A 25,500-nucleotide genomic window follows, 5' to 3' on the forward strand; every position below is an offset into this window, starting at 1 on the left:
GTTCTAATTTCTCTAATCCTCACCAACACTAGTTATTTTTTGTTTTTTTTCTGATGATAGCTGTCCTAGTGAGTGTACTTTTCAACAACAGAATTTCTGTTTGGTTCCATTTAATAATTTCTGTATCTTTATTGTTATTCTCTACTTGGTGAGACATCATTCTCCTGGTATCTTTTAGTTCTTTGTCCATCATTTCCTTTAGCTCTTAAAACATATTTTAGACCGTTAATTTAGTTTTTGTCTAGTAAGTCCAATATCTGGCCTTCCTCAGGGACAGTTTCTTTTCATTAATTTTTTCCTTTGAATGGGCCATACTTTCCTGTTTCTTTGCATGCTTTGTAATTTTTGTTGAAAATTGGACATTTTGAATATTCTAAGACAGTAACCCTGGAAAGAAGATTCTACCCTCTCCCCAGGTTTGTTGTTGCTGCTTGTTGTGAGTTGTAGTTTTGTTTCTTTAGTGACTTTTCTAAACTATTTACTCTTTTTGTAAAGACTATATTATTTTGTTGTATATGGTCATTGAAGTTGCTATTCCTTTAGCTTGGTGGTCAACTGGTGATTTGATAGAGATTTCCTTAAATGCCTAGAGCCAAAAAAACCCAACAACAACAACAAAGCTCTCCTCGTCTTTGCAGACTGGCTCTGTTGGAGTAATCCTCCAATGCTTAGCAGGCTGTTTGCAGCTGTGCCTTAGTCTTCATTTCCTGATTATGTGGAGCCTAACAGGCAGCTGGGGTGGAAGCTCCCAGTCATCTCAGGTCTTTCCTCAGCATGCCTTGGCCCTGGGCTTGCACGTGGCCTTCTAGACTCTCTGGTTTATATGGGAGCTTTTCAAAACCTTTATTCCTCTATGTATCTCCTTCCTCAGCCTCTTCCTTTTCAGGCTGTTCAGTCTCTCTGCTGCTGCCCCATCTGTTATCCCTTGCCTCAAGTGGCTGTGGCAAGTAGATGTGCCTTTAAACACTTAGGACAGCTGCTGCCCAGGAGACCATGCTAGCCCTGAGAAAGTGCTGAGGGAAGTAAAACAAAGGCACAGCCCTGAGTCGATCCCCCAGGGAACCACCAGAAAGGTCAAAACACACAACCACAGTTCTTTGAGAACAAGTTGGTATTGCCCCCTCTGGCATCAGCAAGCCATACCACGAATGCAGTCCCCACTGGGCTGGGCAGTGAGGGCCGATAGGTGGCTAAGTCTAAAAGCCAGAGTGCAACCTTGCTGGAATTTAGCAGCTTCATTCTTCATTAAGCATTACCATACTTCTTAGTTTTTTGTTAGATTCCGGAGTTCTGTAAGTGTTGGTTGTGACAGTTTGCCAGCTTCATTGTTGCTTTTGTGAAGGGACAGATTTTGGGGGTTCCCTACTCCAAGGTATGGATATTTTTATTTCTATATTGATAGATTGCCTTCTGAAAAGAATAAACTGTTTTACTTTGCTATCAACAGTGCATCTCCTCACAGCCACATCCACATTCATTGTTATAAATTTTCAATTTTTTGGTTATTATTGAATAATACTTCATAGTCGTATTGATTTGCATTTCCTTCACTGTTGTTGAGTTTGAATGCTTGTTGAGTTAGTGTTTGTTTTTTTGTAAACTGTTGTTTCCTTTGATCATTAGACTCTTTAGCTCATTCAGATATTAGCCTTTCATCTGCATTTCAGTTTATCCGAGCCTGAGCTTGATGTGACGAGAGATGTTTATACATTTGGCATGGTCCATCTGAGCTGGAGATGGGCAGCTGCAAACACTGGAGGAGGTTTCTTGGGCTAGTCCTGGGGTCTCTTTAAATCATTTGTTCATTCAACAGAAATGCACTGAGCCCTACTGTGTACCAGGTCTGTGCTGGTGTTGGGGAAATGGCAGGGACCAGACAGCCTGCCCCACCCCTTGTCAGCAAACAGTCATACAGGGGTGACACCAAGTAAGCAAGACATGCAGGATGTCATCTCAGAATATAGCTTTCCTACTGGGCTGTGCTGGTTTTAATTTTATACAGGTTTAAAAAAATGTGATGTCCTTATACTTGCCCATCATATCCTTGGAATGAGAAGTCAGATCAGGCCCCCTACACCTCAGCAGCTTGATCTTCGTGGTGCATGTGCTCAGTCCCTGAGCTGGAGCTGGAGGGGGAATTCCCTCCTGGGCACCAGTGGGCCAGGCCCTCCTTTCTGGGGGAACCTAGGGATTCAGAGCATTTAGCTTTCTTCTGGAGGCTCCCCTCACTTGACAGGCAGCTCCTTCCAGGACAGAATGTCCAGCGGTTTGCAGATGGCCAGGTCCCAGAAGACTGTACAAGCCCTTCCTCAGAGAGAAGGTAGGTGTCTTTCACCTGCACAGGTAGAGCCCTTCTGAGGTTTGGGACCACAAGGGAGTGGAAAACCCATGGTTGAGGGATTCCCGTTTCCTGCCCACAGCACTCCCAGCTTCCCCTTCTCACCCAGAGTGCTGCAGTGGCTGGGATGGTGGTGGGCAGGTGGGGATACCACAGTGCCATGTCCCATCCACAGAGGTCCAGGCAGCCGCCACCGTGCCCATCCTCCTGCCCAACCTGAAGTGCAGCTGCTTCAACCATCCCCGGCACCAGGGGCTCTTCCGCGCCACCCGGCGCCTCTGCAGTCCCACCTCAGCTCCAACTCCCAAACTGTCGAAGAAGCCCAAGATGCAGGCAACTGGGGACATGTTCCCCACTGACTGGAGCCCACCACCTGTAGAGTTCCTGAACCCGAGGGTACTGCAGGCTGGCAGGGAGGCCCCAGCCCAGAGCTGCCTGGGCACGGTGGGGCCTCAGGGCCCGAGGAGACTGGCCTGCCAGCTGCCTGAGGACTTAGAGCAGGAGCGCCGGGACTCAGACCCCAAGGGAGCCCTGGCCTCCCTGGAGGAGATGTTCTGGAACATGGCAGGCCCTAGCAAGAAGGCTGCAGCTCCAATGGTGGACACCCACACCTCGGTAAGCCAGTGGCCACCCCTTGGCCTCCTCTCCTTACCACCCCTCTTCGGCCATCCCTCTTTGGTCACCTCTCCCTTTATTTCTGCTCCTAACTCCTGCTAACAGATGGTGTGGGGGTAGTGCCAGATTTGATGTCACTCCTGTGTGGTGCCCGTCTAGGCCTTCACAGCCAACAGTGGGTTTATGGCCGTGGAGAAAGGAGGGACTGTGGTACTGGGGTCTGGGCTGGGTCAGGCACGAAGACTCAGGCTGACTCTGGTCCAATGGATCAATATTCCTAAATGGACACTTCAGTGATGAACTTTAAGTTGGGAATAAACTGCTGTTGCTGGGTAGACTGTGAGGGCATGTAAGGGTCCGTAGATCCAGGAAATTTATTTTAAGAATAGGGCTTAATTATTTGTAATAGCCCAAGGTTGTCAATAACCTAAATGCCTACCACAAGGGAACTAATAAGTTATGTTCTGTTCATACATCAGAGTACCCTGAAGGGTATTTTTAAAAAATTGTCTCTGTAGTATTGATATGGAATGATCCTCAAGCAGACTGCTAGTTGAAAAGAGCAAAATGCAGGATAGGCTGTATAGTATGCTATCATTTGTGCTAAAGAGGGGATCTGCGCTGCATTGCTCTCCACTTGTCTGTGCATAAAATGTCTCTGGCAGCAAACAAGGAAAGAATGCCCGTGGTCACCTGTGGGGAGGGACCTGGCTGGTGGGGCATAGGGTACGGAGGAGATGTGCTACTGTGTGCCATATACTTTTTGGTTTTTTAATCATGTGACTGTATTGCCTATTCAGAAAAGTAAACTAAATAAAAGACTTAATTTAGATGAAATGTTATTCTTCCTCCCCCCCCCCATCTTTGTTTCTCTCCTCCTTCCCCATTCTCATGTGCGGTCTCTCCAGTTTACCTCTGGAGGCTCCGAGAGCTACATCAATAGCTTAGACTACTTACTGCAGGAGAAGAGGTGAGTGTGGGAAAGGGTCCCTCCTGGGGTGTTTGTTTTTGTGGGGTTGGCAGTAATTTCAGGGGTTCGTCCTCTAATACTCATAGTAAATTCCTCTCAGATAAAGCAGCCTACCCCACCCCTACACAGCGTGCCTCCCGGACCCCCCCCACGTTCAGAGCCCCTGTTCCTGGTCCTCTCCCCACCTGGGCTCTATTCGGCACAATTCATGCCAGTCTGGGGGTCTCTCCACTCCCGTTCACGTGTTCTATTAGAGAGAAGTGGAAGAAGCAGTAGCTTTGACAGAGGGGTGCAGCCTGGCTGTTGCCTCAGGGTGATGCAGGGCAGGCGTAGGGTGCTGCTCTGTCCTACGCCAGCACTGAAGCAGCTTCGCTCCTTTCCCACAGCACTGCATCTGTTTCACGTCTGCCTTCTCCCTGGTGTTAGGGTGAGCCTCATCGTATGTAGAAGTTAGTTTCTAAAGGTGAAAGTCACATCCAGTCAGAAAAGGAAATCCCTTAGGGAGGTGGAGGTGGCATTGGAGACCAACAGACCAACACCACCGGTGCTCTTTCTTTAGTCCAGCAGCGTGCTAAGTGGTTGGCTTGCACTGAGGGCCCATTTTGAGTGAAAATACTAGAATCCTACTCTACACAATAGGCTCTTCACACTGCCCACAAGGGCTGGGGCCAGCGAGACAGCATGCTCCTGCCTTCAGGTGGACTTCACTCCTGGGCATGCTCTTTGATGGAACATATGTGTGGGACAAATTATTGTTTTCTCCCCTCTGTCCATTCCTGGCCTTCTGGCCCACCCCAGCATCACCTCCCTCCTCCGTACTACTCCTCTGGGCTCTTAATAACCCACAACTTTTGTTGTTTGACTCCTTCACCTGGGTATATTTTCTCCTGCCTAGAGTGTAAGTTAGGGGCAGGGCCGTGTGTGTTTCTTTCCACAGTGCCCAGGACTGTGCTGCAAATACAGTAGATACCTTTCCTTTTCTTTTCTTTTTTCTTTTTTGGTTTGAGAGATGCAACAACCTTTATCATTGCAGCAAGTCTGATATGTATGTGCCATTCCCGGTTGGGCTTACCCCCACCCCACCCCACCCCACCCCTTGATCCTTGCCACTGTGGAATTTTGGCAGGGGGCAGAATCCCTAAGCAGAGCAGGAGGGAGGCAAGTGGGACTAGTGAGTGTTGGGGTCACCCAGGACCAGGGATTCAACAAGGTCAGGACACCTGAATCCTTTGCCCAGTGGGGGCTGGGAACACTTGGGTCTTGGGTTCAAGATTTGGCAATGCCTTGAACTGGATTCAAAGCTGGGCCTTGGTCCAGGGTTCAAGATTTGAGAGTGCCGTGGTCCCAGACCTCAGCTTTGGGGCTGACCATGGGGGACAGGTGGGTCCCAGATTGCAACTGGGGGGAGTATCGCTGGGTCCAAAGTTTGAGATTGGTCATGGATGCTCTGGTCCCCAAGCAAGGAAGGTGAACAGTTGTGGGAAACTGCCATGCCTGCTCATCAGAGCACCTGGCATTGGGGAATTGTCCCTCTGCCCTGGGCCCTGGGCCAGGCAGTGGATACACAGAGCTGATGGTGCAGCCCCTGCTCGCCTGGTGATTTAACATGATGATTCTAGTATTTCCCATGCCGTAGAGTTACTATGGAGGGGCCCACCCAACTTAACCTGCAGGTCAGAAAAGGCTCCACAGAGGTGTCCCTGTCCTTGAACCTTGGAGGATAAGGAGGTTTGGGGGGTGGGGAGCAGCAGGGGTGAGCAGGGGTGTAAAGGTGGGTAGGACAGAAATTCTGGTGCCTGGCTAAGACTGAAATTGTCGGCGCTGGGAACTGGGGGATGGGGGAGTGGTCGTAGCGGGAGATATGGCCGAGATGTGAACCGGGGCTGGATCCTGAGGGGTCTCGTGGACATAAGGTCGAGTCATGGGAGAATTTTAAGCAGGTAGTGATGTGTTTTCCCGTGTGTTTAAGTGAGATCACTCAGGCTGCATTATGGAGAATGGATGGGCAGGGCAAGAGAGCAAGTAGGGTGAATGGTGATGAGATGGGGTACCAGGGAGCGGCTCACAGCCAAGAGGCTCCTGGGAGGGGGGCAGTGGGGCTTCTGGTGAATCTGCTGACCTGGGTGGCTGGGTCGTTGGGGACTGTATAGAAAGGAATTCAGAACTGGACATGTGGTGTCAGAGGGGCCAGGGCATGTTCAGCTGGAAATCATCCAGTTTAGTGGCAGCCTAGGAGGATCTGAACTTGAGACGGAGATAAAATCTTTGAGAACTGAGGACCTGTGGGCAAAGCCAGGGCGAGCATCTAGAGGGGCAGGACAGGGGCTGGGGAGGCTCCCCGGGCTCCCTCAACAGCCTGAGGAAACAAGGACAGAGAAGGTGAGGGATGGGCTGGAGCCCCCTTGGGTTTGGGTTTGCCTTGTGGTTATGGCAGGAGGAGGGTGAGAGAGTTGGGGTGCTGGCAAGATAATATGGGCATGCAGGGCCTGTGCAGGGGCTGGTTGAAAGAGAAGTGAGGTGCTCAGGGCTGGGGGAGAACATGGGGCTCCGGGCCTCTGCAGCTAAAGGTCTCAGGGTAGGGAGAGTAAGGGAATGAGCAGGGTCTGGAGGGCTGTTGTTGGGGCTGGCGAGGCAGGCCATGTGTCAGGGCTCCAGGGAACTGGGGCACGGGGCCCTTGCCTGGTCATTGCAGCTGGACCCCAGGAGGAGCAGAAGGGCTAGGCACAGGCCTTGGTGTGATAAACAGTGAGCAAATGCTGAAACAAGGTACACAAATAAAGGCGCATTTGAAGTTGTATGGTGAGAATTTTCTTTCAGGCCTGTCTGCTCGTTCTCAGACAGCACAATCCATGCAATGCAATCCCTCCCCTCTGCCCCCCAGAATCTAAGTGTGAAAGCCATTGTGCAGGGAGACTGGGGCAACGTGGCCCTCTGGTCCTCCATTCCTAAGCTTTGCTGGTGGTGGTCCCTGCAGTCCAGTGATAGGGCTGGATGACCAGGAGCAGTGCTGACCCCTGACGTTGGCTCTCGTCTCCCTGCAGGGAACAGGCCCAGGAGCAGGAGCGAGAGAAGCTGCTTCTGCAGGACTGTCCAGATCTCAACTCCCTGGATCTCAATGAAGATGAAGTCCCACTCACACCTGAGCACAGGTTGGGGGAGTGGGCATGGGGCAGTGGGGGGTGATGGTCTGCCCACTCAGGGCAGAGTCCCCACACCTGCCTCTCAAGGCAAAGGATTTAAGTGCTGACCTGCTCTAGGTTTTGGACAGAGTTTCAACCAGCAATTTGTATACATTTATGAGTTCCCAAGCTGCCTCCTTCTCTTAAACCTATATTCATTCATTGATTCAAGAAATATTTATTAGGGCCGGCCCGGTGGCGCAGCAGTTAAGTGAGCATGTTCCTCTTTGGCGGCCCGGGGTTCGCTGGTTCGGATCCTGGGTGTGGACATGGCACTGCTTGGCAAGTCATGCTGCCAAGTAGAGGAAGATGGGCACGGATGTGAGCTCAGGGCCAGTCTTCCTCAGCAAAAAGGAGGATTGGCAGCAGTTAGCTCAGGGCTAATCTTCCTCAAAAAAAAAGAAGAAAATGTTTATTCACCTGCTGTGTGTCAGGGTCTAGCATGGGCCTTTGAGGACACAGATATAAAACACAGCCTGCTTTGCCCCTTGTCTGCCCAAATTTATAGAACCAGATCTCTTGGGAAAATAACTACACAAAACTACAGTCTAAACGAAAACTGCCTTTAAAGGGGGGAGTACAGCCACGTGACAGTTTTCATCTTCCCCTGTCTGGGGGAAGGAGGTGGCTTCTGTCAGGGCTGTCGTCTAGGCAGGAGTCTGCAGGCCCATTGGCTAGAGGGAGGGCTGGATTCATCTGTACCACAGAGGCTTGGAGATGCCTGAGGACCACAGTTGAATCCACCTTCAGAGTACCCTGTTATCCGACCATCCATTTGTCTGTCTATCTTTTCATCCTTCCTTCCTTCCTTCCTTCCATCCATCCTACAAACATCTATTGAGTGCCAACTTTGTGCCAGGCTCTGTTACAGACTCTGGGGATATAGCAGGAACAAATTGAAGCAGAAATCTCTTCCCTCATGTTTCTTGCTTTTGGGCACGGAAACAAACAGTGAGCAAGATGAATGAAGATATGTGACAAGTGCTAATGAGAAAGGATAAAGTAGGGAGGGGCATAAGGAGGGTTGGGAGGGTTGGGAGATTTTGGACCAGTGATCAGGGAAGGCCTCCATGAGCAGATGACTTCTAACCAGAACCCTGAAGGAGGTGAGAGGCAGCTCTGGCAGGGCCCTGCAGTGGGAGTGCAGCTCGTGTGTTGGGGGAGCAGCGAGGAGCGGCAGGTGGGGGAGAGCAGATCAGGGTGGGCTTGGTGCCAGAGCTTTCTGCCTGAGCTGGCCATCACTCATCTGAACAGGATCCTCTGTCGCTGTGTTGAGGATAGACTGGAGGGGCCAGGGGGGCGAGGGTGGAAGAAGGGAGACAGAGGGGCAAAGGAGACCACGGCAGTAATCTGGGAGAGGTGGGAGTGACTGGGAGTGAATGTGGGGTGGTGAGGAGTAGGCAAGTTCTGGATATGTTTTCCGGGTAGAACTGACTGGATTCGCTGATGAACTGGATGGAGGCTGTGGGAGAAAGATGGGAATCAGGCACCTGAGGGTCCTGAGCAACTGGAAGGTTGGAGTTGTCTTTAATTAAATTGGGGAAGACTAAGTGACACCACCTGGGGTGGAGGTGGGGGCGTGGGATCAGGAGTTCGTTCGGGGGATCCCAGGGGTGAGATCAAGTAGGCGCTTGGATGCCCTTGTCTGGGGAGGCAAGCTGGGGAGTCACCACGTAGGAGTGATATTGAAAGCCACAGAACTGGATGAAATCACCTGGGGAGTGAGTTTATATAGAGAAGAGCAGGGGTCCCAGGGTGCAATGTAGAGGTCACAGTCACCTTGACAAGAGCAGCTCTCGTGGATGAGTTGGGATGAACCTGACTGGAATAGGTTTATAGGCGAACAGGAGGAGAAGTCGAAAGAGAAAAATGGGCAGTAATTGAAGAGGGAAGTGGCATCAGGATAGATCTGTCTTTCTTTTTTTTTCCCTCCTTCCCTCCTCCTCTTCCTCCCTCGGGAACCATGTGTCAGGAGGAACTGGGGTGGGCTCCAGAAGGAGGCCACCTCGGCCGTGTGACTGGGGCAGGGTGGTCAACATGCCCTGGATCACCTGCCTGTCCAGGCTTTGCTTTTTCTGTAAGTCTGAGTTATGTTATTTAGCGTTGGTCCAGGCAGCAATAGGGCAAGTTGTGATGCACACTTGAAGTTAGCATTCTGCATCCACTCACTAAGGGATCATTAAGTCGCAACACAGGACTTCCTCAGGGCCTCCACTTTTAGGATCCCCAAATTGTTTACATTGCTGTTATTACCCAGAGATGATTATGAGCCACGCCTTGGCTGGCTGTTTGCTTTTTTCTCATGTTTTTCTGATAATTACATCTGGACTAGATCAGGGATCAGCAAACAGTAAAGTTTGTAAACAGTGAATATTTTAGGCTTTGAGAGCCATACAGTCTCTGTTGCAGCTACTCAGCTCTGCTCTGGTGTTGTAGCGGAGAGCTCCTGTAGGGGATACTTAAATGAGGGAGCCTCTCTTTGTTGCAGTAAAACCCTGTTTACAGCAACGGGCAGGCATTGGCTGCAGACTGCTGTTTACTGACCCCTGGCCTAGAGTAGGAGGACCCCTACCTCCTAATTGGCATCAGTTTTCACTGTGAAAATCTGTGAGTGTTGAGATTTGAAGAGCCATCCAGATAGGCTGAGAGCTACTCACACACTGCCCAGAGACCCAGGGAAAGGGTGCTGTGCAAGCTGAATCCCAGAAGGGCAGATGTGGTGGAGCACAGAGACCTGGTGGAGTCAGCGGGATTGAGCTAAAGGCCTCCCTGGACAAGAGTGCCTTGGTGGCATCCTAAGTGATGAGAGCAGTTTTCTCTCTGTGTTGGGGCTTGTGGATTTGGTTTCTAGGTTCCCATTCACTGGATAGACAGCCTTGGAATTAAACCTTTCAAAACCTCTTTAAAATCTCTGTAGCAAGAATAATTATTCTAGCTCTTTGCCTTTCTACTGAGTACATCCAGGATTCTGGAAGTCAGGGCTTGAATGTTTTGAAATTCCCCACAGAAAGGGAGTTATCTGGGCAGCTGGTGTAAGACAGAAGGTGTTCCAGGCTTTGAAATTGCTGATAATTTTCTGGGCCTGTGACATTTTCTAGTAGTACTTTGAGAAAGACTTTTTGACAACAGCCACTTTGAAGTGGTTGTTTTAATGTGGGATCATTTTGATGGGACTGTTCAACTCTGCTTCAAAGAAAATTACTCACCAGTGTACAAAGCAGCAGGCTCTTCCATCCCTGACTGGGGCCAGGGAGGAAAAAAGGAGGGTGTTGGTCTGGAGGGGTAAGGCCAAGGCTGGGGGCTAGCCGTCATCTGCCAGACAAGTCACCTGTGACCAGGAGTCACATGACTACCACAGTTGCCCATTGGAAAAGGACCGGAGCATCCCGAGCAGGTCATCTGCTCCTGGTCTAAGGATTGGCTTGCATCTTGAATGGATGATGTCCTGTATTCTCTGTTTCTTAAGTTAAAAGACCTTATGTGTGTGCTGATGCCGGGGGGTAAGGAGGGGGACAGAGAGGATATTTAAAGCACAACATCATCCTTTATCCTCACTTTTGGACTGCACAGGAAATCCTCAATTAGATGTGTGAGAGTCATCTCAGAACTCTTAATAATGCACATACATTATATTTAATATCACAAAAGTCCCTTTGTACGATGGTTTGAGGGACAGGGCTAAGACCCTTTTACAGATGGGCGTAGTTCTTATAGATGTTTAATAATTTGTACATTTTTAAAAATTATAAAAGGAACATAGGAAGCCATAGATACTCAAAAACGCAAACGGTAAAGAAATTAACAAAACAGAAAATTGTTTTACCACTTGTGTGGTGGTTTGCCGAGGCTGCTTCCAAAAGGCTGTGGGATCAGAATCTCTCTGGTTTTCCAAATGTCATTCCCATTCATTGTGCCATTTCATCCTCAGGACAACCCTGTCATGTGGGTCAGCACCTTACCTTGGGTCACTTGTTCCGAAAGTGAGACAGATTGTAGCTGGCCAGGGGCTGGCCACCAGCCACACTCCTCCACCTCCAGTGCCAGCTGCTTGTGTCCCAATTCCTGACAGGAACCCCAAGTGCTGTTCCTTCTCCGTGTCACTGTCTCAGAGTTGGGCTGGGAACCTGTGTGTGGGCCACCCCTGTGAGAGGAGGGGCACAGTGCCTGTAACTTCTTTTATTTTGTTATTGTTGTTAAATGTGTGTTGTATTGCTACAAAGTCAAGCAGAACACAGCTGTATGAAGTAAACAGGAAATATCTCCCCTTCCTTCCCCCTCCACTGATCCTGTTCCCTAGGGATGACCCGCAACCACAACTGGGTATGTCAGATATGTGTGGGGTGTTGCACGTGTCTAAGAATGTGTGTGCACATGTCTCTGTGTACACCTACACACACAGACATGCACACACACACACTTCCTGTTGTGCTGCTTAGTGTTTTCATCCCCAAGGTGCTCTGGTTAGGTGTCCATTCCACTCCTTCGTGTGCAAAGATTTACCTCATTCTTAGGAATCATCTTAACTGCCTCCCTTTCCCCCATTCCCTCATAAATGGATCTTGAAGTCCTGCCAGTTTTTACCCCTCCCGAAATAGTTGGAATGCATTCCCTCTTCTTCTCCCTTTTCCTTCTCTCTGTGGGCCCAGCTCTGATCTGTAAGTCAGACTTGCAGGGCAGGGCAGGGCAGGGCAGGGCCTGGGCATCTGTGTTTACAGGCTTCCTGCGGAGTTCTTCTGATCACAGAGCTTGAGGAATGCTGCCCAGGGGGAGAGTCCAGGCTCCTTTACTGCATGACGCCGTCTTTGACCCTGGCTGCGCCCGGCGCTTCTCTCCTCAGCCCCTCGCAGCCCCATGTAGGCAGCTCTGTGGCTGATCCACTTACTGGAGGGCGTTGTGATGATTTGTTTACACTTTTCTTCTGCCTGCAAGGGCAGCCCACCCCCTTCATCCTGACCCATCCTTCACCACCTGGCACCCGCATGTCGTGGGCACTCAGTTAAAGTTTGAACCAGACACAGCCCACAGGTGGGGCTGGGTTTGGGACCAGGACTTCTGGCTCCTGGACGAAGGCTCTGAGGGAGGGATTGGGGTGTATACAGAGAGTGGGAGGGGGAAGGGCTCCTCAGTCTACCTCTCATGGGCTCTCCCTCTATCAGCAGGTGGCGCTGTCCTCGCTGGTCCTCTCCCTACTAGGCCACCGCTGCAGGGCAGGTGCAGCCATCTGGCCTTCCCTGGCCTCTCCCATGCTGCAGACCAGGTGCACCTGCTGATTCCCGGCTCCCCTACCCCTTGTTTTGCCAGGATGCTGGTGGAGAGGTTCTCCGTGTCACTGCAGGTCATCCCACCAGTACATCCAGGCGAGACCGTGTTTCTACCCAGGTGTCACCCCCTGCCTTGCATCCTAGACTCTGCACACCTGAAGCCACGCAGCCACCTGGAAGGGCTGTTCCTAAGGTAAATGTCGGCCATGTGGCCAGACTGCCTGCCTCATGGAGTCCAGTGAGAATCATGGACCACCCCAAATGAGGAAATCTAGAGCTGTGTTTAGCCAATTGGACATGTCAATTTTTAGAGAGATAGATAGAAGTAGTCACATGTGTCTACTTATAATATTTAATTTACTAATTTAGATGCACATACTTTAAAAAAAATCCCACATTACAGCAAATATTAGACTGTATTGACGTATTTATTTGGCTTTTTCCTCCCCTACACCCTGGTTTCATGGAATAACTAGGCAGACCCGTCATACATGCTTTTGGGGTTATGTCTCCATCAACACTGGAGCCACTTTCTGGGCCATCCAGTAGTTTTCCAGAGCGTGTCATCATCCCTTGCATGTACTCATTGGAGACACTGTACTTCTTCAGTCTCTGTGTGATGCTAACACTGAAGAGTTGTCCCCAGCCACAAGTACCCTCTGTTTAGCATTAGGACAGCTGCCTGTTCCTCTTCTCTTTGGAAGTAAATTCACAATCATTGTCACATAACCACCATGCTGCTTTTTAAGGGGATTTGGAAAAAAAAAACTTTACCACAGTAACATCCAACACTTGCAATTGTGTGTTCATATATCTAAGAATAAGAGAGAAAGCCAGCAGGATTCAGTGCAACCTGCTGGGCCTTGGCTGCCCATGGGATGGAGAGGCAGCCACCTGGCCCACCCCAGCCCATAAGGAGCACAGAGGTTGGACTGCTTCCGTGGCCTCTTTTAGCCACGTTAGGACTTGAATGCAGGAATCTTGTTCTCTTTTCCAGCTATTGAGGGCTTTGCTATGTCATTTCATTATTTCTAAATCCATCTTTTATGTAATAGAAAGATAACAGTTTGATGTGTTTCCTTTAAAACTTTTTATCATGGAAAGTTTCAAGCATATGTAAAAGTAGGAAGAACCGTACAGTGTACCTCCATGTACTCATCACTCAACTTGAGCAATTATCAGCTCAAAGCCAATCTTGTTCCATCTCTACTTCTGCCCACTAACATTGTCCTGGCAGGATTATCTTTTAAGCAAATCTCAGACAGATATAATTTAACCTGTAAATACTTCAGTTTGTGTCTCTAAAAGATAGAACTCTAAGCATAATACCATTAAATACCATTATTACACCTAAAAAATACAGTCATTGCTTAATATCATTAATATCAGTCAGTATTCAGATTTCCTTGATTGTCGTGTAAATGTTTTTAATATATTGGTCAAATCAGGAACTAAATAAGACCCAAACATTGCAAATAAGCAATGTAATGTTAATGGTGAAATAATGCTGCATGGCATTGATACCCCAACATATTTAACCATTTTCCTCATTTTTTTGACATACATGTTATTTCCACCTTTTCCCTGTTATAAACAATGTGTTAGAGAATATCTTCATACGTAAATATTTGTCTGAAGGTCTGGACTGTATCCCTGGATGTGATGTGAATTATTGAGTCTGAGTGAATGAATATTGGTAAAGGTTCACTTTGCCAAATTGAAAAAGTATCTAATAAAGAGATGATGAAAAGGGAAAAAAGGAATGAAGGGAAACGAAGAAAGAAAGTAGAGCTAGAGAAAGGAGAGGGATGAAGCCTGTGCTGGGCAGGAATGGGCAGAAAGGGGCAGAGAAAGGAAGCATTTTTCAGAGCTGCTCCAGTCGCGCCCTCCTCTGGCTTTGTGCTGACAGCAGGTTCTCTGTCTGGGCTGGATGGCAGGCAGGAAGTGCTTGACAGAGGAGACTGCCCGTGGAGCGGGGACCTGAGATCAGAGCAGCCCTGCCAAATGGGGCCAGGTGGCTGGCTGGCTTCCCTGGAGCGAAGAATTCAGACCCTCCTCCCTTGAGTGTGCTAATGGAGCACAGAGGACACGGTGCGGCCAGCACCTCAAATCTGAGGGCCTGGAGGAATGCCCGGCGCCTCGCACATGGTTGGGTTGGGGCCTCCTGCCATGCAGTGGGTAAGGGCCACTTCCTGAAGGTCACCATTTACCCTTGGGGTCATCTTTTATTTCCTGTTTTTGCCAAGGACTTCAAGTCCAGGCAGAAGAGTGGGAGAAACCAGTCATTCAATAGTTATCCCGTTGTCTTCAGCAGGAAACATGAAAATGGAGGAAGAATAAAAGATTACTTGATCTCTCAAAAAGCGTTATGGTTCAATTTTTTGCCATACAAAAAGTTAACACTTTGTGAGATTACAGGTGGACTTTTATTTTCCTCATTATGTTCTCCTATGTTTTCCAAACTTTTATAATGAACATGTATCATTTTTGTCATTAGAGGCTTTGGAAAAAAAAATGTGAATATGATTTTATAAAATCTCCCTGGAAATAGATACACTTCTCCTTACCCGTCTGTGAAGGGGGATATTATTTCTCTTCCTACCACACAAAGTGGGAAATCTCGGCACCGAGTAAGCCAGCACTTTGTCTCAGATCACAGGGCAAGTGCAGGGGGCCTTGGTGTCTGAGCTCCAGGCCACGTCCTCATCCTCATCCTCGTCCTCCGGGATTGGACCTACGCAGGTTTCTGTGCAAGATCGCATCTCCCAAGAGCCCACAGCTGTGGGACTGGAAATGGCCTGGATGATCCTCTCTTGTTCATCACCCTGCTGGATGTGTGACCTCAGGTCAGTTCCCTGGGAGCAAAGTCACATGCCTTTATGACAGAAGTTGGTACCAGGGGCTGAACTTTTTCCTCCTCCTTTGACAACAGTCCAAAAGGAAATCCAATCCCCCAAGGGGAAAAGCTTCAGGGCCCCACGCCCACGTGCAGCTCAGAGGCAGGAGCAAGCTCCAGGGAAGGGTAGAGATTGCCTACAGAATTATTCACAGTCCTTTTGGGGCCCCCACAGTGTGCACAGGAGTGTCAGGACCCACATTTGTCCTCCAGATGCATCTGCCGCTGTTCCTGCGAGATGTTCGCAGAGTGTTTTCAGGGAGCCCAACATGCTGGCGGGGGGCCTCCGTCCAGGAATACTTCAGCAGGCAGGAGAAAGTGGGGGGCTCTGAGCTTCCTTGATGTAAATGAGGCTTGTGCACCAGATCTCCCTGAGGCCAAGCCGCCCCAGCTCATGCTTGGCCACCACCTCCTTCTCTTCCTGGCATGCTGGGTTGAACCCTGGGTGAAATAAATTCAGCAGTTACGGAGTGTGGACAGGGCTGAGCCACCCAGCTGGCTGCAACTGCCCCCAGAAATCAAGAGGCAGCGGAAGCAGCCAGCTGGGGCGTTGCTAGGGTCCCTGGGCTCCTGACGGGGTCATACTCACTTATCTTTAAACAAAGGAAAGAAAGAGAAAGAAGAGGCGCAGGGATGAATGCTCTGACCATTACTCATTTCTGTCCTCCCTGGGCATTAAAGTTTCATTTGAGTGACTTGGCAAAGATGTGGAGACTGATGCTGTATAAATAACTACACTTGGTGTTTATCCCTCTGTGCCATCACTTGGGATTCCCAAGGCATTTAGAGACTTTGCCCTCTGGGACTGCTGCCCATAAAATAGACGAGGAGTAGAGGCTGGGGGAAGATTTACTTGGGCATTATCAGGAACAGAAAGTGCAAGTACAAGGTCAGAGCTCTGCCCAGGAGCCCAACATGCTGACCCAAGCTGGCCCCCTCTTTTGTTGTCCCCTTGTTTTGTCTTTTTGGCTAATTTCCCCCTTCCTTCCTTCTGTTCCTGTGGCCCTGTGTCCTTGCCATGATGGCTGGGAATTAGCAGTATTCTGACTGTGGTTGTTCCTTGTCCCAGGTGGGAACCTCCCTCACTGGGATGTCCAACAGCTGGGGCTTCGCACGCAGCCAGGCCTGCACGGCATCTGCTGCCAAGGGAGGCTCTGTCCTCCCTGTTCTTGCTCCAGGGTCCTCTGACATTCTCAGGATAACTTCTGACCTTAGCGTCCACCCACTTGGACCCAGTGTCAGCATTCTTGATTTGTGGATGAGACGTGGGGTTTTGTAAATCTACCAAGAGTTCATTCTGTAACCCAAGGCTTTTGAGCTTTCAGGGAACACACCTCCCGCCTCCTTCCCTTTTTCTCCAGCTTTCCTGGACAGGTGCTGTGTTCCCCACCTCTCCCTCCTGCCTAAGATCAGGAAGTATCTGCGTGCAAGACCCATCCCTGCCCTTCCACCAGGCTGGAGGTTACTCAGGCCATTAGCCTCGCCCCTTCCACTGAAGGGAGAGAGGGCTCGTGCTTCATGAGGTGAAGCAGCACTCCCCTCGCGCCTGGCACGCACACTCGGCGTGGGATCCTGCCTGCAGAGGAGATTCCTTGCATCTCATCCAGCTCCAGGCACAGAATTCCTTGAAAGCCATTCGCTTCAAGACACAGCTGGACTATGCCCTTTCTGCCTGTCTCTTGCTCCTGGTCTTACAGACTAAACCTGACTCAGCGGCAGTGAACTTCGAGTCTGACCGTTTCTGTGGCAGAAACTGCGCTGCAAGGCTGTGTAGCAGAAGGGAGATTTTGTGACCTGGGAGGTATCTCTCTCTTGGAGCAGCAGTTGGAAATGTGCTGGTCTGAGCCAACAGGGGCTTGTACAATCAATTCCCCTACTGAGAAACTGGCGGGGTGCCCCCCTGAGCAGAATGCCAGAGCCTCCTCAGAGTGCCTGGAGCGCCAGCCTCCTTGCCACATGGCCCCTGGCCAGGTCCTGCCAATTTGTGTGGTCTTCCAGACATCGTTTGCTTGGGTATTGTCTGCATTCGGGGTGCTAGACCATGCATCCATCGCACGGTCAGTTCGTGAAAGTGTCTGTGTGACTGAGTGCGTGGAGCAGAGTGGAGTGTGCCAGCAGCCCTGGGGTGCACACGTGTTTGTATGTACAAATAAAGGTCTATTTTAGAGCAGTCAACTTCACAAACACAGGAACAAAGCCGCTTTCTCCTCTGAACTTAAATGATTAGGGAAAAAAAATATACAATTTGTGAATTGCCTGGACATACTCAAGGAGACAGCAGCTTGGCTCGGAGGAGAATCTTTGTTTTGGAGCATTCTGTTCCTGGCAGATTAAAATATGTCCTTTTTTAAAAAGGAGAAGAGGGAGCTTGGGCTGACCAAGGAAATTTCTATCTGGAGTCATGACTTTAAATGCTGTCTGAAATGTTCTTTGCATGGATTTGGTGATTAAAAAGAAGAAAAAACATGAAGTTACTTTTTCATTTCCTGGAATCCATATTAATTGCATTTAGGACATTATCTAGAAAGAGAAGGCAAGAGTATTCACAAAATGCAGAGAGAGTTGGAGAATCCTGCCCCAAACCCAGCCTCCCTGGGGAGGACCAAGAGCACAGCAAGGGTGATGACCTCCAGCCACCCCCTCTGAAATGACCTTCCAGCGGAGGTCCTAAAACCACACGGAATATTTCAACTGCTGATTTTTCAGGGATCTGGGATCCTGTAGGTCCAGATGACCTACCAGGGCAACAGTGGATTAAAGCAGGCCTCCTTCCCACACCAGCAGTCTGATTTTGAGAGCTCGTGGTAGGAGGGAGTGGCTCGACAGCACCCCGTTGTGAATGGAATCGCAGCACGTGGCAAGTCTGAGCGCCATTCCCTCAGCTCTGTGACAGTTGCTACCCATTGGTTTCTTAAAAATCCTCCATGGCACCCTCATTTGTTATTTCCTTCCCAGAACTTCCCTGTCTTGGGCCCCTTTCTGTTATTTTCCCATCTTCTCAGATGTCCCCTTTGTTTTGGAAAACACAAGACCGGGCAGAAATGCTCTGTGTAACCAAACCCCAGACGCTGGCCCCACGTGGGCCTCATGGGTAATTCTGTCTGCCTGGTGCAGCCGGAGCCCTCGGCTGAGAGGTGTGACTCCTGGGTTTGTTCCTCATCTCGACACAGATCCTTTTTGCAACCTGGTAAATACCTCAGTTTTCCCTTCCATCAAATGGAAAGTATGCCGCCATCGTGTGTTTAAAACACTGTGAGATGTGTTCACGGAGAGCAAATGATTCTGATGGTGACGTGAGTTGTTTTCCTTCCAACAGCTGCTCACATCATGGGCTCTGTAAGCATTTTGTCCGTAGCAGTTCCTGATGTGATTCTGGTGTCCCAATGAAGCTGAAATATGAAAATCTCCCTCAGTTTTACTGAGACAGGTGTGTTGAGGACGGCTGCAGGCGGCCTCTCTTAACCTCGCTCCTCTGCCCCCGCAGCTCCCCGCCGGCCCAGCAGCTCTCCTTCCTTCGCAGCGGCCTCCTGAGCAACCTGTACCTCCACACGCATGACTGCCCCGTGCCCCTGCTCCAGTGGCTGTTCCAGGTGAGGACCACAGACCTGCCACTAGGTGGCGGGAGCGTTCTGGCCGAATAGCTCATACAGGGAGGGGCTGGGCACGCACCCTCTTCTGGTCTTGGGGGCTGTTGCATTTGTCCCAGCTGAGGCAAGAGGAGGGAGGAAGGCTTGTGATGACTGAGGCAGGGAGATGCAGGGACCAGCCTGTGGTCTCACTCTGCTCCCCCTCAGAGCAGTGCCTCCCAGGGTGTTTCCTCTGCCACCAGAAGCCCTCTCTGAGGTTCAGTCCATGCTACTCAACAGGGGCTTCCATTGTGTCCAAGCTGATCTCTACTCTAGGTTACAAGTCCTGGCCCTGGTCCCATAAGCAGCAGGAGGCCTGCTCAGGGGCCACCGTAGGCCCTACAGCGCGCTTGGAGGTGTGAAGACATCTCATGAGTTTAGAGCTGTTGGTGCTCAGGTGTTTGTTTGCCTTCCTCTGTCGGGTTGTAGGTCAACTGGAAAAGCCTAGGACAGCTGCTCTGTCTTCCCTTCTGGTTGCTGCTGGAGCACTTTGCCTTGGGGGAACATGCATTCTGCCCCACACTTGAAACCTCTGTACTGAGAAAGACAGTGAGAAGCCAGCAGGGACAGCCCAGGAACCAGCTGCTGTGATCTGAATGCAAGGCATGAGGATGCAGCCTTGGCCCCCATCCAGGACCATCCCTGCCTGGGGACGGGCAGGTCACAAGTTCCAGCTGGTCTCATTCCTGCCAGTTGGAGCCTGGACCCCAGCTGTAAATTAGAGCCCCCGTGCTGGGTGGATTGTTCTAGGAACTTCTCAGCATCAGCAGACTGGCTGCCTTCCAGAAAGAGCCCTCCAGATCTCTCTTCTGCCCTCTGGGATCCTTCCTATTGCCCCTCCCTGCCCCAGTGGAAAAAGATACCCTCGGTTTTTGGGGCCCTTGTGTGTGGCTGTTGCTCTTGCCCTTCCCCCAGGCCCAGTGGGAATGGCAGGCCAATAACAGGGAACAGTGCGGCCATTATTCTCTGCCCCTAGTCAGTGCAGCTCCTCATTGCTCCTTGCACAGTGTATGACAAAACACATAATTGAGCATTGGGAGGTACAAAGAGCTCGTCTGAGACATCGCCCACAGAGGGTCCTTGTGTGACCCTGACACGGTGTGGACAGCCTTCCCTGTCGATTAGCCCTCAGAGGGTTGGCCAACCCCCGCCCCCACCGGTCTCTTCTCCCACCTCTGTCACCCTGGGAGGGGCCATGGAGCAGAGGACCCATCTCTGAGGCCAGACAGACTAGGTGCGAGTTCCAGCTCTGCCACTTAGTACTCTGTGACCTTGGGCGAGTTATTTAACGTCAGCTCTGTGCCTTACTCTGTAACCTGGGGCCAATAGTCCCATGTGAAGGTTAAAGGAGGGAATCCTGGGACCTATCTTGTCTGTATGGTCCCCCCAAAGCTCTGCCTAGGGCCTGGCATCATCTGGAAGGAATGATCTTAGTGCAGCAGTTGGTTCTGGTTCTCCATCTTGAGGAAGGAGAAACAAAAGCTCCTCCTGCCCCATGGCTGAAGCCACACGGGTGGAAGGGATGCCTGGGCCTCGGGACCCTCCTTGGCCAGACTCTGTCCAACGTGTTTGGCTTTGGGGCAGGGTTGCTGACGGTTGCCCAACACAGTGACCATGTGGCCACTCACATGGTCTCACAACAGGCCTTAGCGGAATGGACTCTGATATTTCACTTTTGAGGTTTTGGTTTTCTTGCCACTTGGGATGTATTTTCCCATAGAAATAGTAGCGTTTCTTCATTCATAGGCAGACCTGAGGACCTGCTACATCCTGAGCTCTAGGGGTAGAAAGATGTTGGAAATGTTGTCCCAAGTAAGTGCACAGAATGTGGCCGTGGTGCGCAGCAAACTTCAGCACCTCCCCTCTCAGTGAGGACTCTGCTTGCAGAGACAGAGTCCGTGGGGTCTCCCTGAAGCTGCTGAGGGGATTCTTATAAAGGTGCAAGGGTAGTTGGTGGGATCCAAGGGCAGGGGTACAGCTGGGCCTCAGGAAGAGCTGGAACCAGGATGGAGAAGGGTCGAGATCTTGGACAGGCCTTAGCTTCTCTCTATTCCTCAGGTTCCATGGCTAAGAAGATTCCCAGGAAGGAGAGTCTGGTTGGCCTAAGAGGGGTTAAGTGACCCCCTCAATCAAAAAGTCCAATCAAAGGCAACTAGGTGAACAAGGTCACTGGGGTTGCATACCTGGGTTGATTCTGGAAGGTAAGGGATGGGTGAGTTGGGCAGACCTCCCAATCCTGCTCATTCAGCCGTTTCTTTGGAAAAGGCATTCCGAGTTCCCATGGGGACTAGGTCCTGCTGCCTGCCCCCTCCCTTTCCCAGGGTCTTCAGTAAAGTGTACAGTGGGTGCTGGGTGAATAGTCTTCAACGTTAGTGCTCACGAATTACCTAAGCTCGTCACCTAGTTTGTACCTGCCAGGTGAACCTTGCTGGGGAGGCTAGACAAAAGCAGGTAGCACATGCTCTCGGTGAATTTATATTCATGCTGGGAGACGAGCCAGTGTTCAACTGTGAAGACGTTGGAGAGGAAGGCAGAGTCCTGGTGTCTCTGGTCAGGTCCCGGGAAGCGGGGTCTGAGAGGCGGTTTCTCTGCAGGTTTCCTGGGGAGTGCTCTCAGGAACCACACCCCGGAGGGAGGGCGGGAGAGCAGCAGCTTCACAGAGAGAGAAGCTGAGGGGAAAAGCAAATGCACGAAGCCACAGCCACCTGCCGGGGCCTCTGGAACTGGGGTGACCCTTTAGAGTTGTGCTAGTTGAAGCAAGGGGTCCAGCCCTTTGGACCCCAGCATCGGCTAGTTATCAGATGAAGGCTGCACTTGGAGAGGGAGTGTGACCTCTGGTGACCACTCCCTCCTTCCAAGGTTAATGCCCAGAGAGGGACTCAGCTCAGGGCCCCCAGCCAGCAGCAGTGCCCAGGCCCTGGGGATGAGAGCCTCGGTCGTGAAAGCATCGTGCCCAGAGTGCCCACCACAGCGGGCTTTCCTCGGCAGTCTGGGGAGGATGGCGTAATGCACAGCCTGGCTGACCACGGGCAGGAGCAGGGTGCCAAGGCACTGCCCTACCTCTGAGGTCTGGCCTCGGCTGTGTGTCCCCAGACTGGATGGCACTGGTGGAGAGGGTACTGTCCCACTGCCCCTGTTCATATCATGCTCTCTTCACATTCCAAATTCCCAGCTTATGGCCCTCAGACTCAAGGAGCATTCAAGTCAGGTGAGTTGAGTCAGGTGGGGACCTGCCCCCTGGCAGGTTGTTTGAGGCTCTGTGCGCGGTGCCAAGGACTGCCCAGAGCTGGTGCTCTCAGATGGCTGGAAGTTAAGGTGCTGACCTGGAAATGACGTGAGGATCATGGACAGGGTCCGAGTTCTTGTTGTTCAGCTGACTGTACCTTCGAGTGCCTTCAGGTCCTTTCTCTTTCCTACACTGGCCCTGCCCCACAGTGGCATGCTGTGACCACTGGGAGTGAGGGGTGAAAGGAGCAGGTCTCTCACACGTGGAGGTGGACAAAGTAGGTGATTTTAAGTCACAGAGACCTGGGGAAGTTGCTTGACCCCTCTGAGCTTGGTTTCCTCATCTGTAAAATGGCAATAACGACAATATCCTTCTACCATGTGGACTTGTGAGGATTAAATGGTATTTACTTAATGTGGAGTGGTAAAGGTTTACTACTATTATTCCATAGGAATGACCCAGTAACCTGTTTTTTCTCTTCCTAGCTGTTGACATGGCCTCCAGAAACTTCTTTGGGAGCCTTTGGTCTCCTGTGGGATCTCAGCGTGGATGGGCTCTTCTGTCAGTCCGGTCAGTACTGGGATGCGGGGTGGAGACTTGTGCCCTGAGTACCCAAGCTGGAGAGCTGATATAATTCCCAGCTCTGGGTCCCTCTGGAGCCTGGCATGCAGGAGAGGTGCTAGTGGGGAAATTACCTCACCGGGATGTGAGACATCAGGCCATCTTTGGCTCTTGTGCCGGTGTTAGCAAAAAGCTGAGCCAACAGGCTCCTTGGCATCTTGATCTGGCCTCAGATCTGTGTCACCGTGGCCAGGTCCAGGGTGACCTCACAGACTCTTGGGATCCTACAACAGTCTGGAAGGTGGGTTCTCTGTATTTAAGGGGCCAGCTTGCCTCTGAGCTCTTCGTGAAAGCCCCAGTTTGTTTGGGAGGGTTCCAGGAGCATCTGCATCAGATCAGGGGAGCTCCTTGGGTTGGAGTCACCAAGGGGGAGGGCCCTGAAGCTGTGCCCCCACCAGCAGCCCTCCTTGGTTCCTCGGGTGTCAGCAGAGCCTCTAAGTTTGGGCTGGGCTGAAATGAGAGCCTTGAGTCTGTGCCTTGGTCCTGACATTTAAGGGGTGCATTTAAGTCATCCTTATATGTTAAGATGTTCAGAGTTCCACAGAAGCAATTAATTTGCCCCTTAGTGCCTGTACCCTTCGCAGGCTGTCATCATTTGGTACCTGAACCTAGACACCTTGGCACCAAAAGATATCATGTAACCAGTTGAAAGTTGCTTACAGCAGAGGGTGAGAGGGATTCACAGGTGTCCAGACCCGGCCTTTGCCTGCTGGCTGTGATCTGCCCACCCTCCCACTAAAACACCAAAGCACATAGCTCTGAAGGTCAAGGTTATAGACAATGATGCACCATTAACCGCCCCCCTGCCCTTGAATTTCTGCTTTGTATCTTCCCTACTTCAGGAGTTGGCTGAGCTGGGGGCCATCTGTCAAATTAGAGCATTCCAGACTCCTCCTGCTTCCCCCTCCCCCATACCCCACACCCACGCCTGGGACACATCTAACTGAGGTCTTCTGAATAGCACCAGTCTTGACATCCTCTCCCTTTTCATAACCTCTGCCCCTGCAGACTGGGCTGCCCTTTCTCCAGCCTCTGAGGCCGCCTCTGCGGCATGCCTGCCCTTTCGGGGAACAGAGGCCTCCCTTGTCCCACTCTTCTCCTCTGTGCAATGGTATGTGTCTCCTCCTGCAGAGACAAAGGGGACGTCCCACTCATCTTTGCTTCTTGGCACATTGTCCCTGATTCCCTCTCCATCAGGAGGGGCCAGGAACCTGCTTCTGAGTTCCCAGTCAGGGACTCCAGAGCGTTTCTCATGGCATCACCTAAGAGCCCAGCCTGGGGTTCTCTTTCCCTCCCGTTAGAATAGAGGCTGGCCTAGAGAATTGCACACCCAAGGTCAGGATCTTGACTAATTCAGGAAAAGTCAAAGGTCCACAAAAGAAGTGAAAGCAGGGACTCAAACAGATATTTGTACACCCGTGTTCACAGCAGCATTAGTCACAATAGCCATAAGGTGGAAGTAACCCAGATGTCCACTAATGGATGAATGGATAAACAAAATATGGTATACACATGGAATTAAATGTTATTTGGCGTTAAAAAGGAAGGAAATTCTGATACCTGCTGCAACTTGGATGAACCTTGAGGACATTATGCTAAATTAAATAAGCCAGACACAGAAGAACAAAAGCTATGTGATTCTGTCTATATGAAGTACGTAGACCAGTCAGATTCATAGAGACACAAAGGAGAATGGTGGTTGCCAGGGACCAGGGGGAGGGGGAATGGAGAGCTGTTGTTTAACGGGTACAGAGTTTCAGTCTGGGATGATGAAGAGGTTCTGAAAACGGATAGTGGTGACTGTTGCACAACAATGTGAATATGCTTAACACTACTGAACTGTACACATCTTAAAATGGTTAAGGTGGCCAATTTTATGTTACATGTTTTTCACCATAATTTTTTTAAAAGCCAAGTCCAGAGCCAAGAGCCAGGTCCCAGGAGAGAATCTACCAGAAGCTGGACCAGAAAATCAGCATCCAGTTCAGGAAGCATTTGTAAGGTTAAATTAGACCCAGGATTGATATGAAAGGAAGTCATGCTCCTTAGGATCTGTCAACAGGTTGAGGTGCTCTGAGTGTCCTTGTCCTTGGCAGGGAGCACCGCCTCTGACGCAGAACCATGGCCCTGCCTTCCCTCCCATTTGCATCTGTGACTGGTGTGTGTGTTTTCAAGTTGCCTGGCCTTTCTCTTGTAAAATGGGGAAGATTTGTCTGTGTGTCAGTTCCCATCCTTTCCTGGAGTGTGTGGTGACTGGTGGTAATTCCCAGACTGACCTGGGAAGGGTCTTATACAATCGCCTTTATCCCACTTACTCCTGAGTAAGGGGAGAGCCAAGGCAGGGCCTGGGATGCAGGCTTCAGAGTGTGCTCCAGGTGCCTGGGGCTCACGGCTGAGGAGCCTAGGAGTATTGGGATGTGGTGGGAATTATTCTCCTGGATTGAGAAGCAGCACACGTCACCCGTTAAAAGCTCCTTGGTGAGCCTGGAGAATGGGATATCCTGGAACACTGGCATTCTTTGTTGCAGGCAGTGTTTATTCATTGATTCAGCAAACATACATTGAATGCCTCCTGTATTCAGGCACCTCACTAGATGGCAGAGGGAGATAGAGGGATGAATGAGATGTGGTTCCTGCCCTCAGAAGACTGATAGCCATGTGGGAGGGAATGAAAGACGCAATTACAGTGGGATTTAGAAAGGAGGCAGTGGCAAAACTGGGAGTTTCCAAGAGAGGGAAATTACTTCTAGCTAGATGGGGTTGGCGGG

At 50.6% G+C, this 25,500-nt stretch overlaps 1 protein-coding gene across 1 annotated transcript in view; it reads left to right on the plus strand.

Moving 5' to 3' along the window:
- Window positions 1-2,256: 2,256 nt before the first annotated feature.
- The window catches only part of FAM178B (family with sequence similarity 178 member B), an 87,267-nt gene continuing 64,023 nt past the window's right edge, over window positions 2,257-25,500 (plus strand). Inside the window, exons 1-7 of the mRNA XM_046662600.1 lie at window positions 2,257-2,320; window positions 2,514-2,935; window positions 3,862-3,923; window positions 6,965-7,072; window positions 12,404-12,556; window positions 18,744-18,849; window positions 22,597-22,681. Coding sequence (XP_046518556.1) covers window positions 2,257-2,320; window positions 2,514-2,935; window positions 3,862-3,923; window positions 6,965-7,072; window positions 12,404-12,556; window positions 18,744-18,849; window positions 22,597-22,681 — 1,000 coding nt within the window. The remainder of the gene's footprint in view (window positions 2,321-2,513; window positions 2,936-3,861; window positions 3,924-6,964; window positions 7,073-12,403; window positions 12,557-18,743; window positions 18,850-22,596; window positions 22,682-25,500) is intronic.

The sequence above is a fragment of the Equus quagga genome, chromosome 5 (assembly GCF_021613505.1).
Source record: "Equus quagga isolate Etosha38 chromosome 5, UCLA_HA_Equagga_1.0, whole genome shotgun sequence".
In the NCBI taxonomy this organism is placed as follows: Eukaryota; Metazoa; Chordata; class Mammalia; order Perissodactyla; family Equidae; genus Equus; species Equus quagga.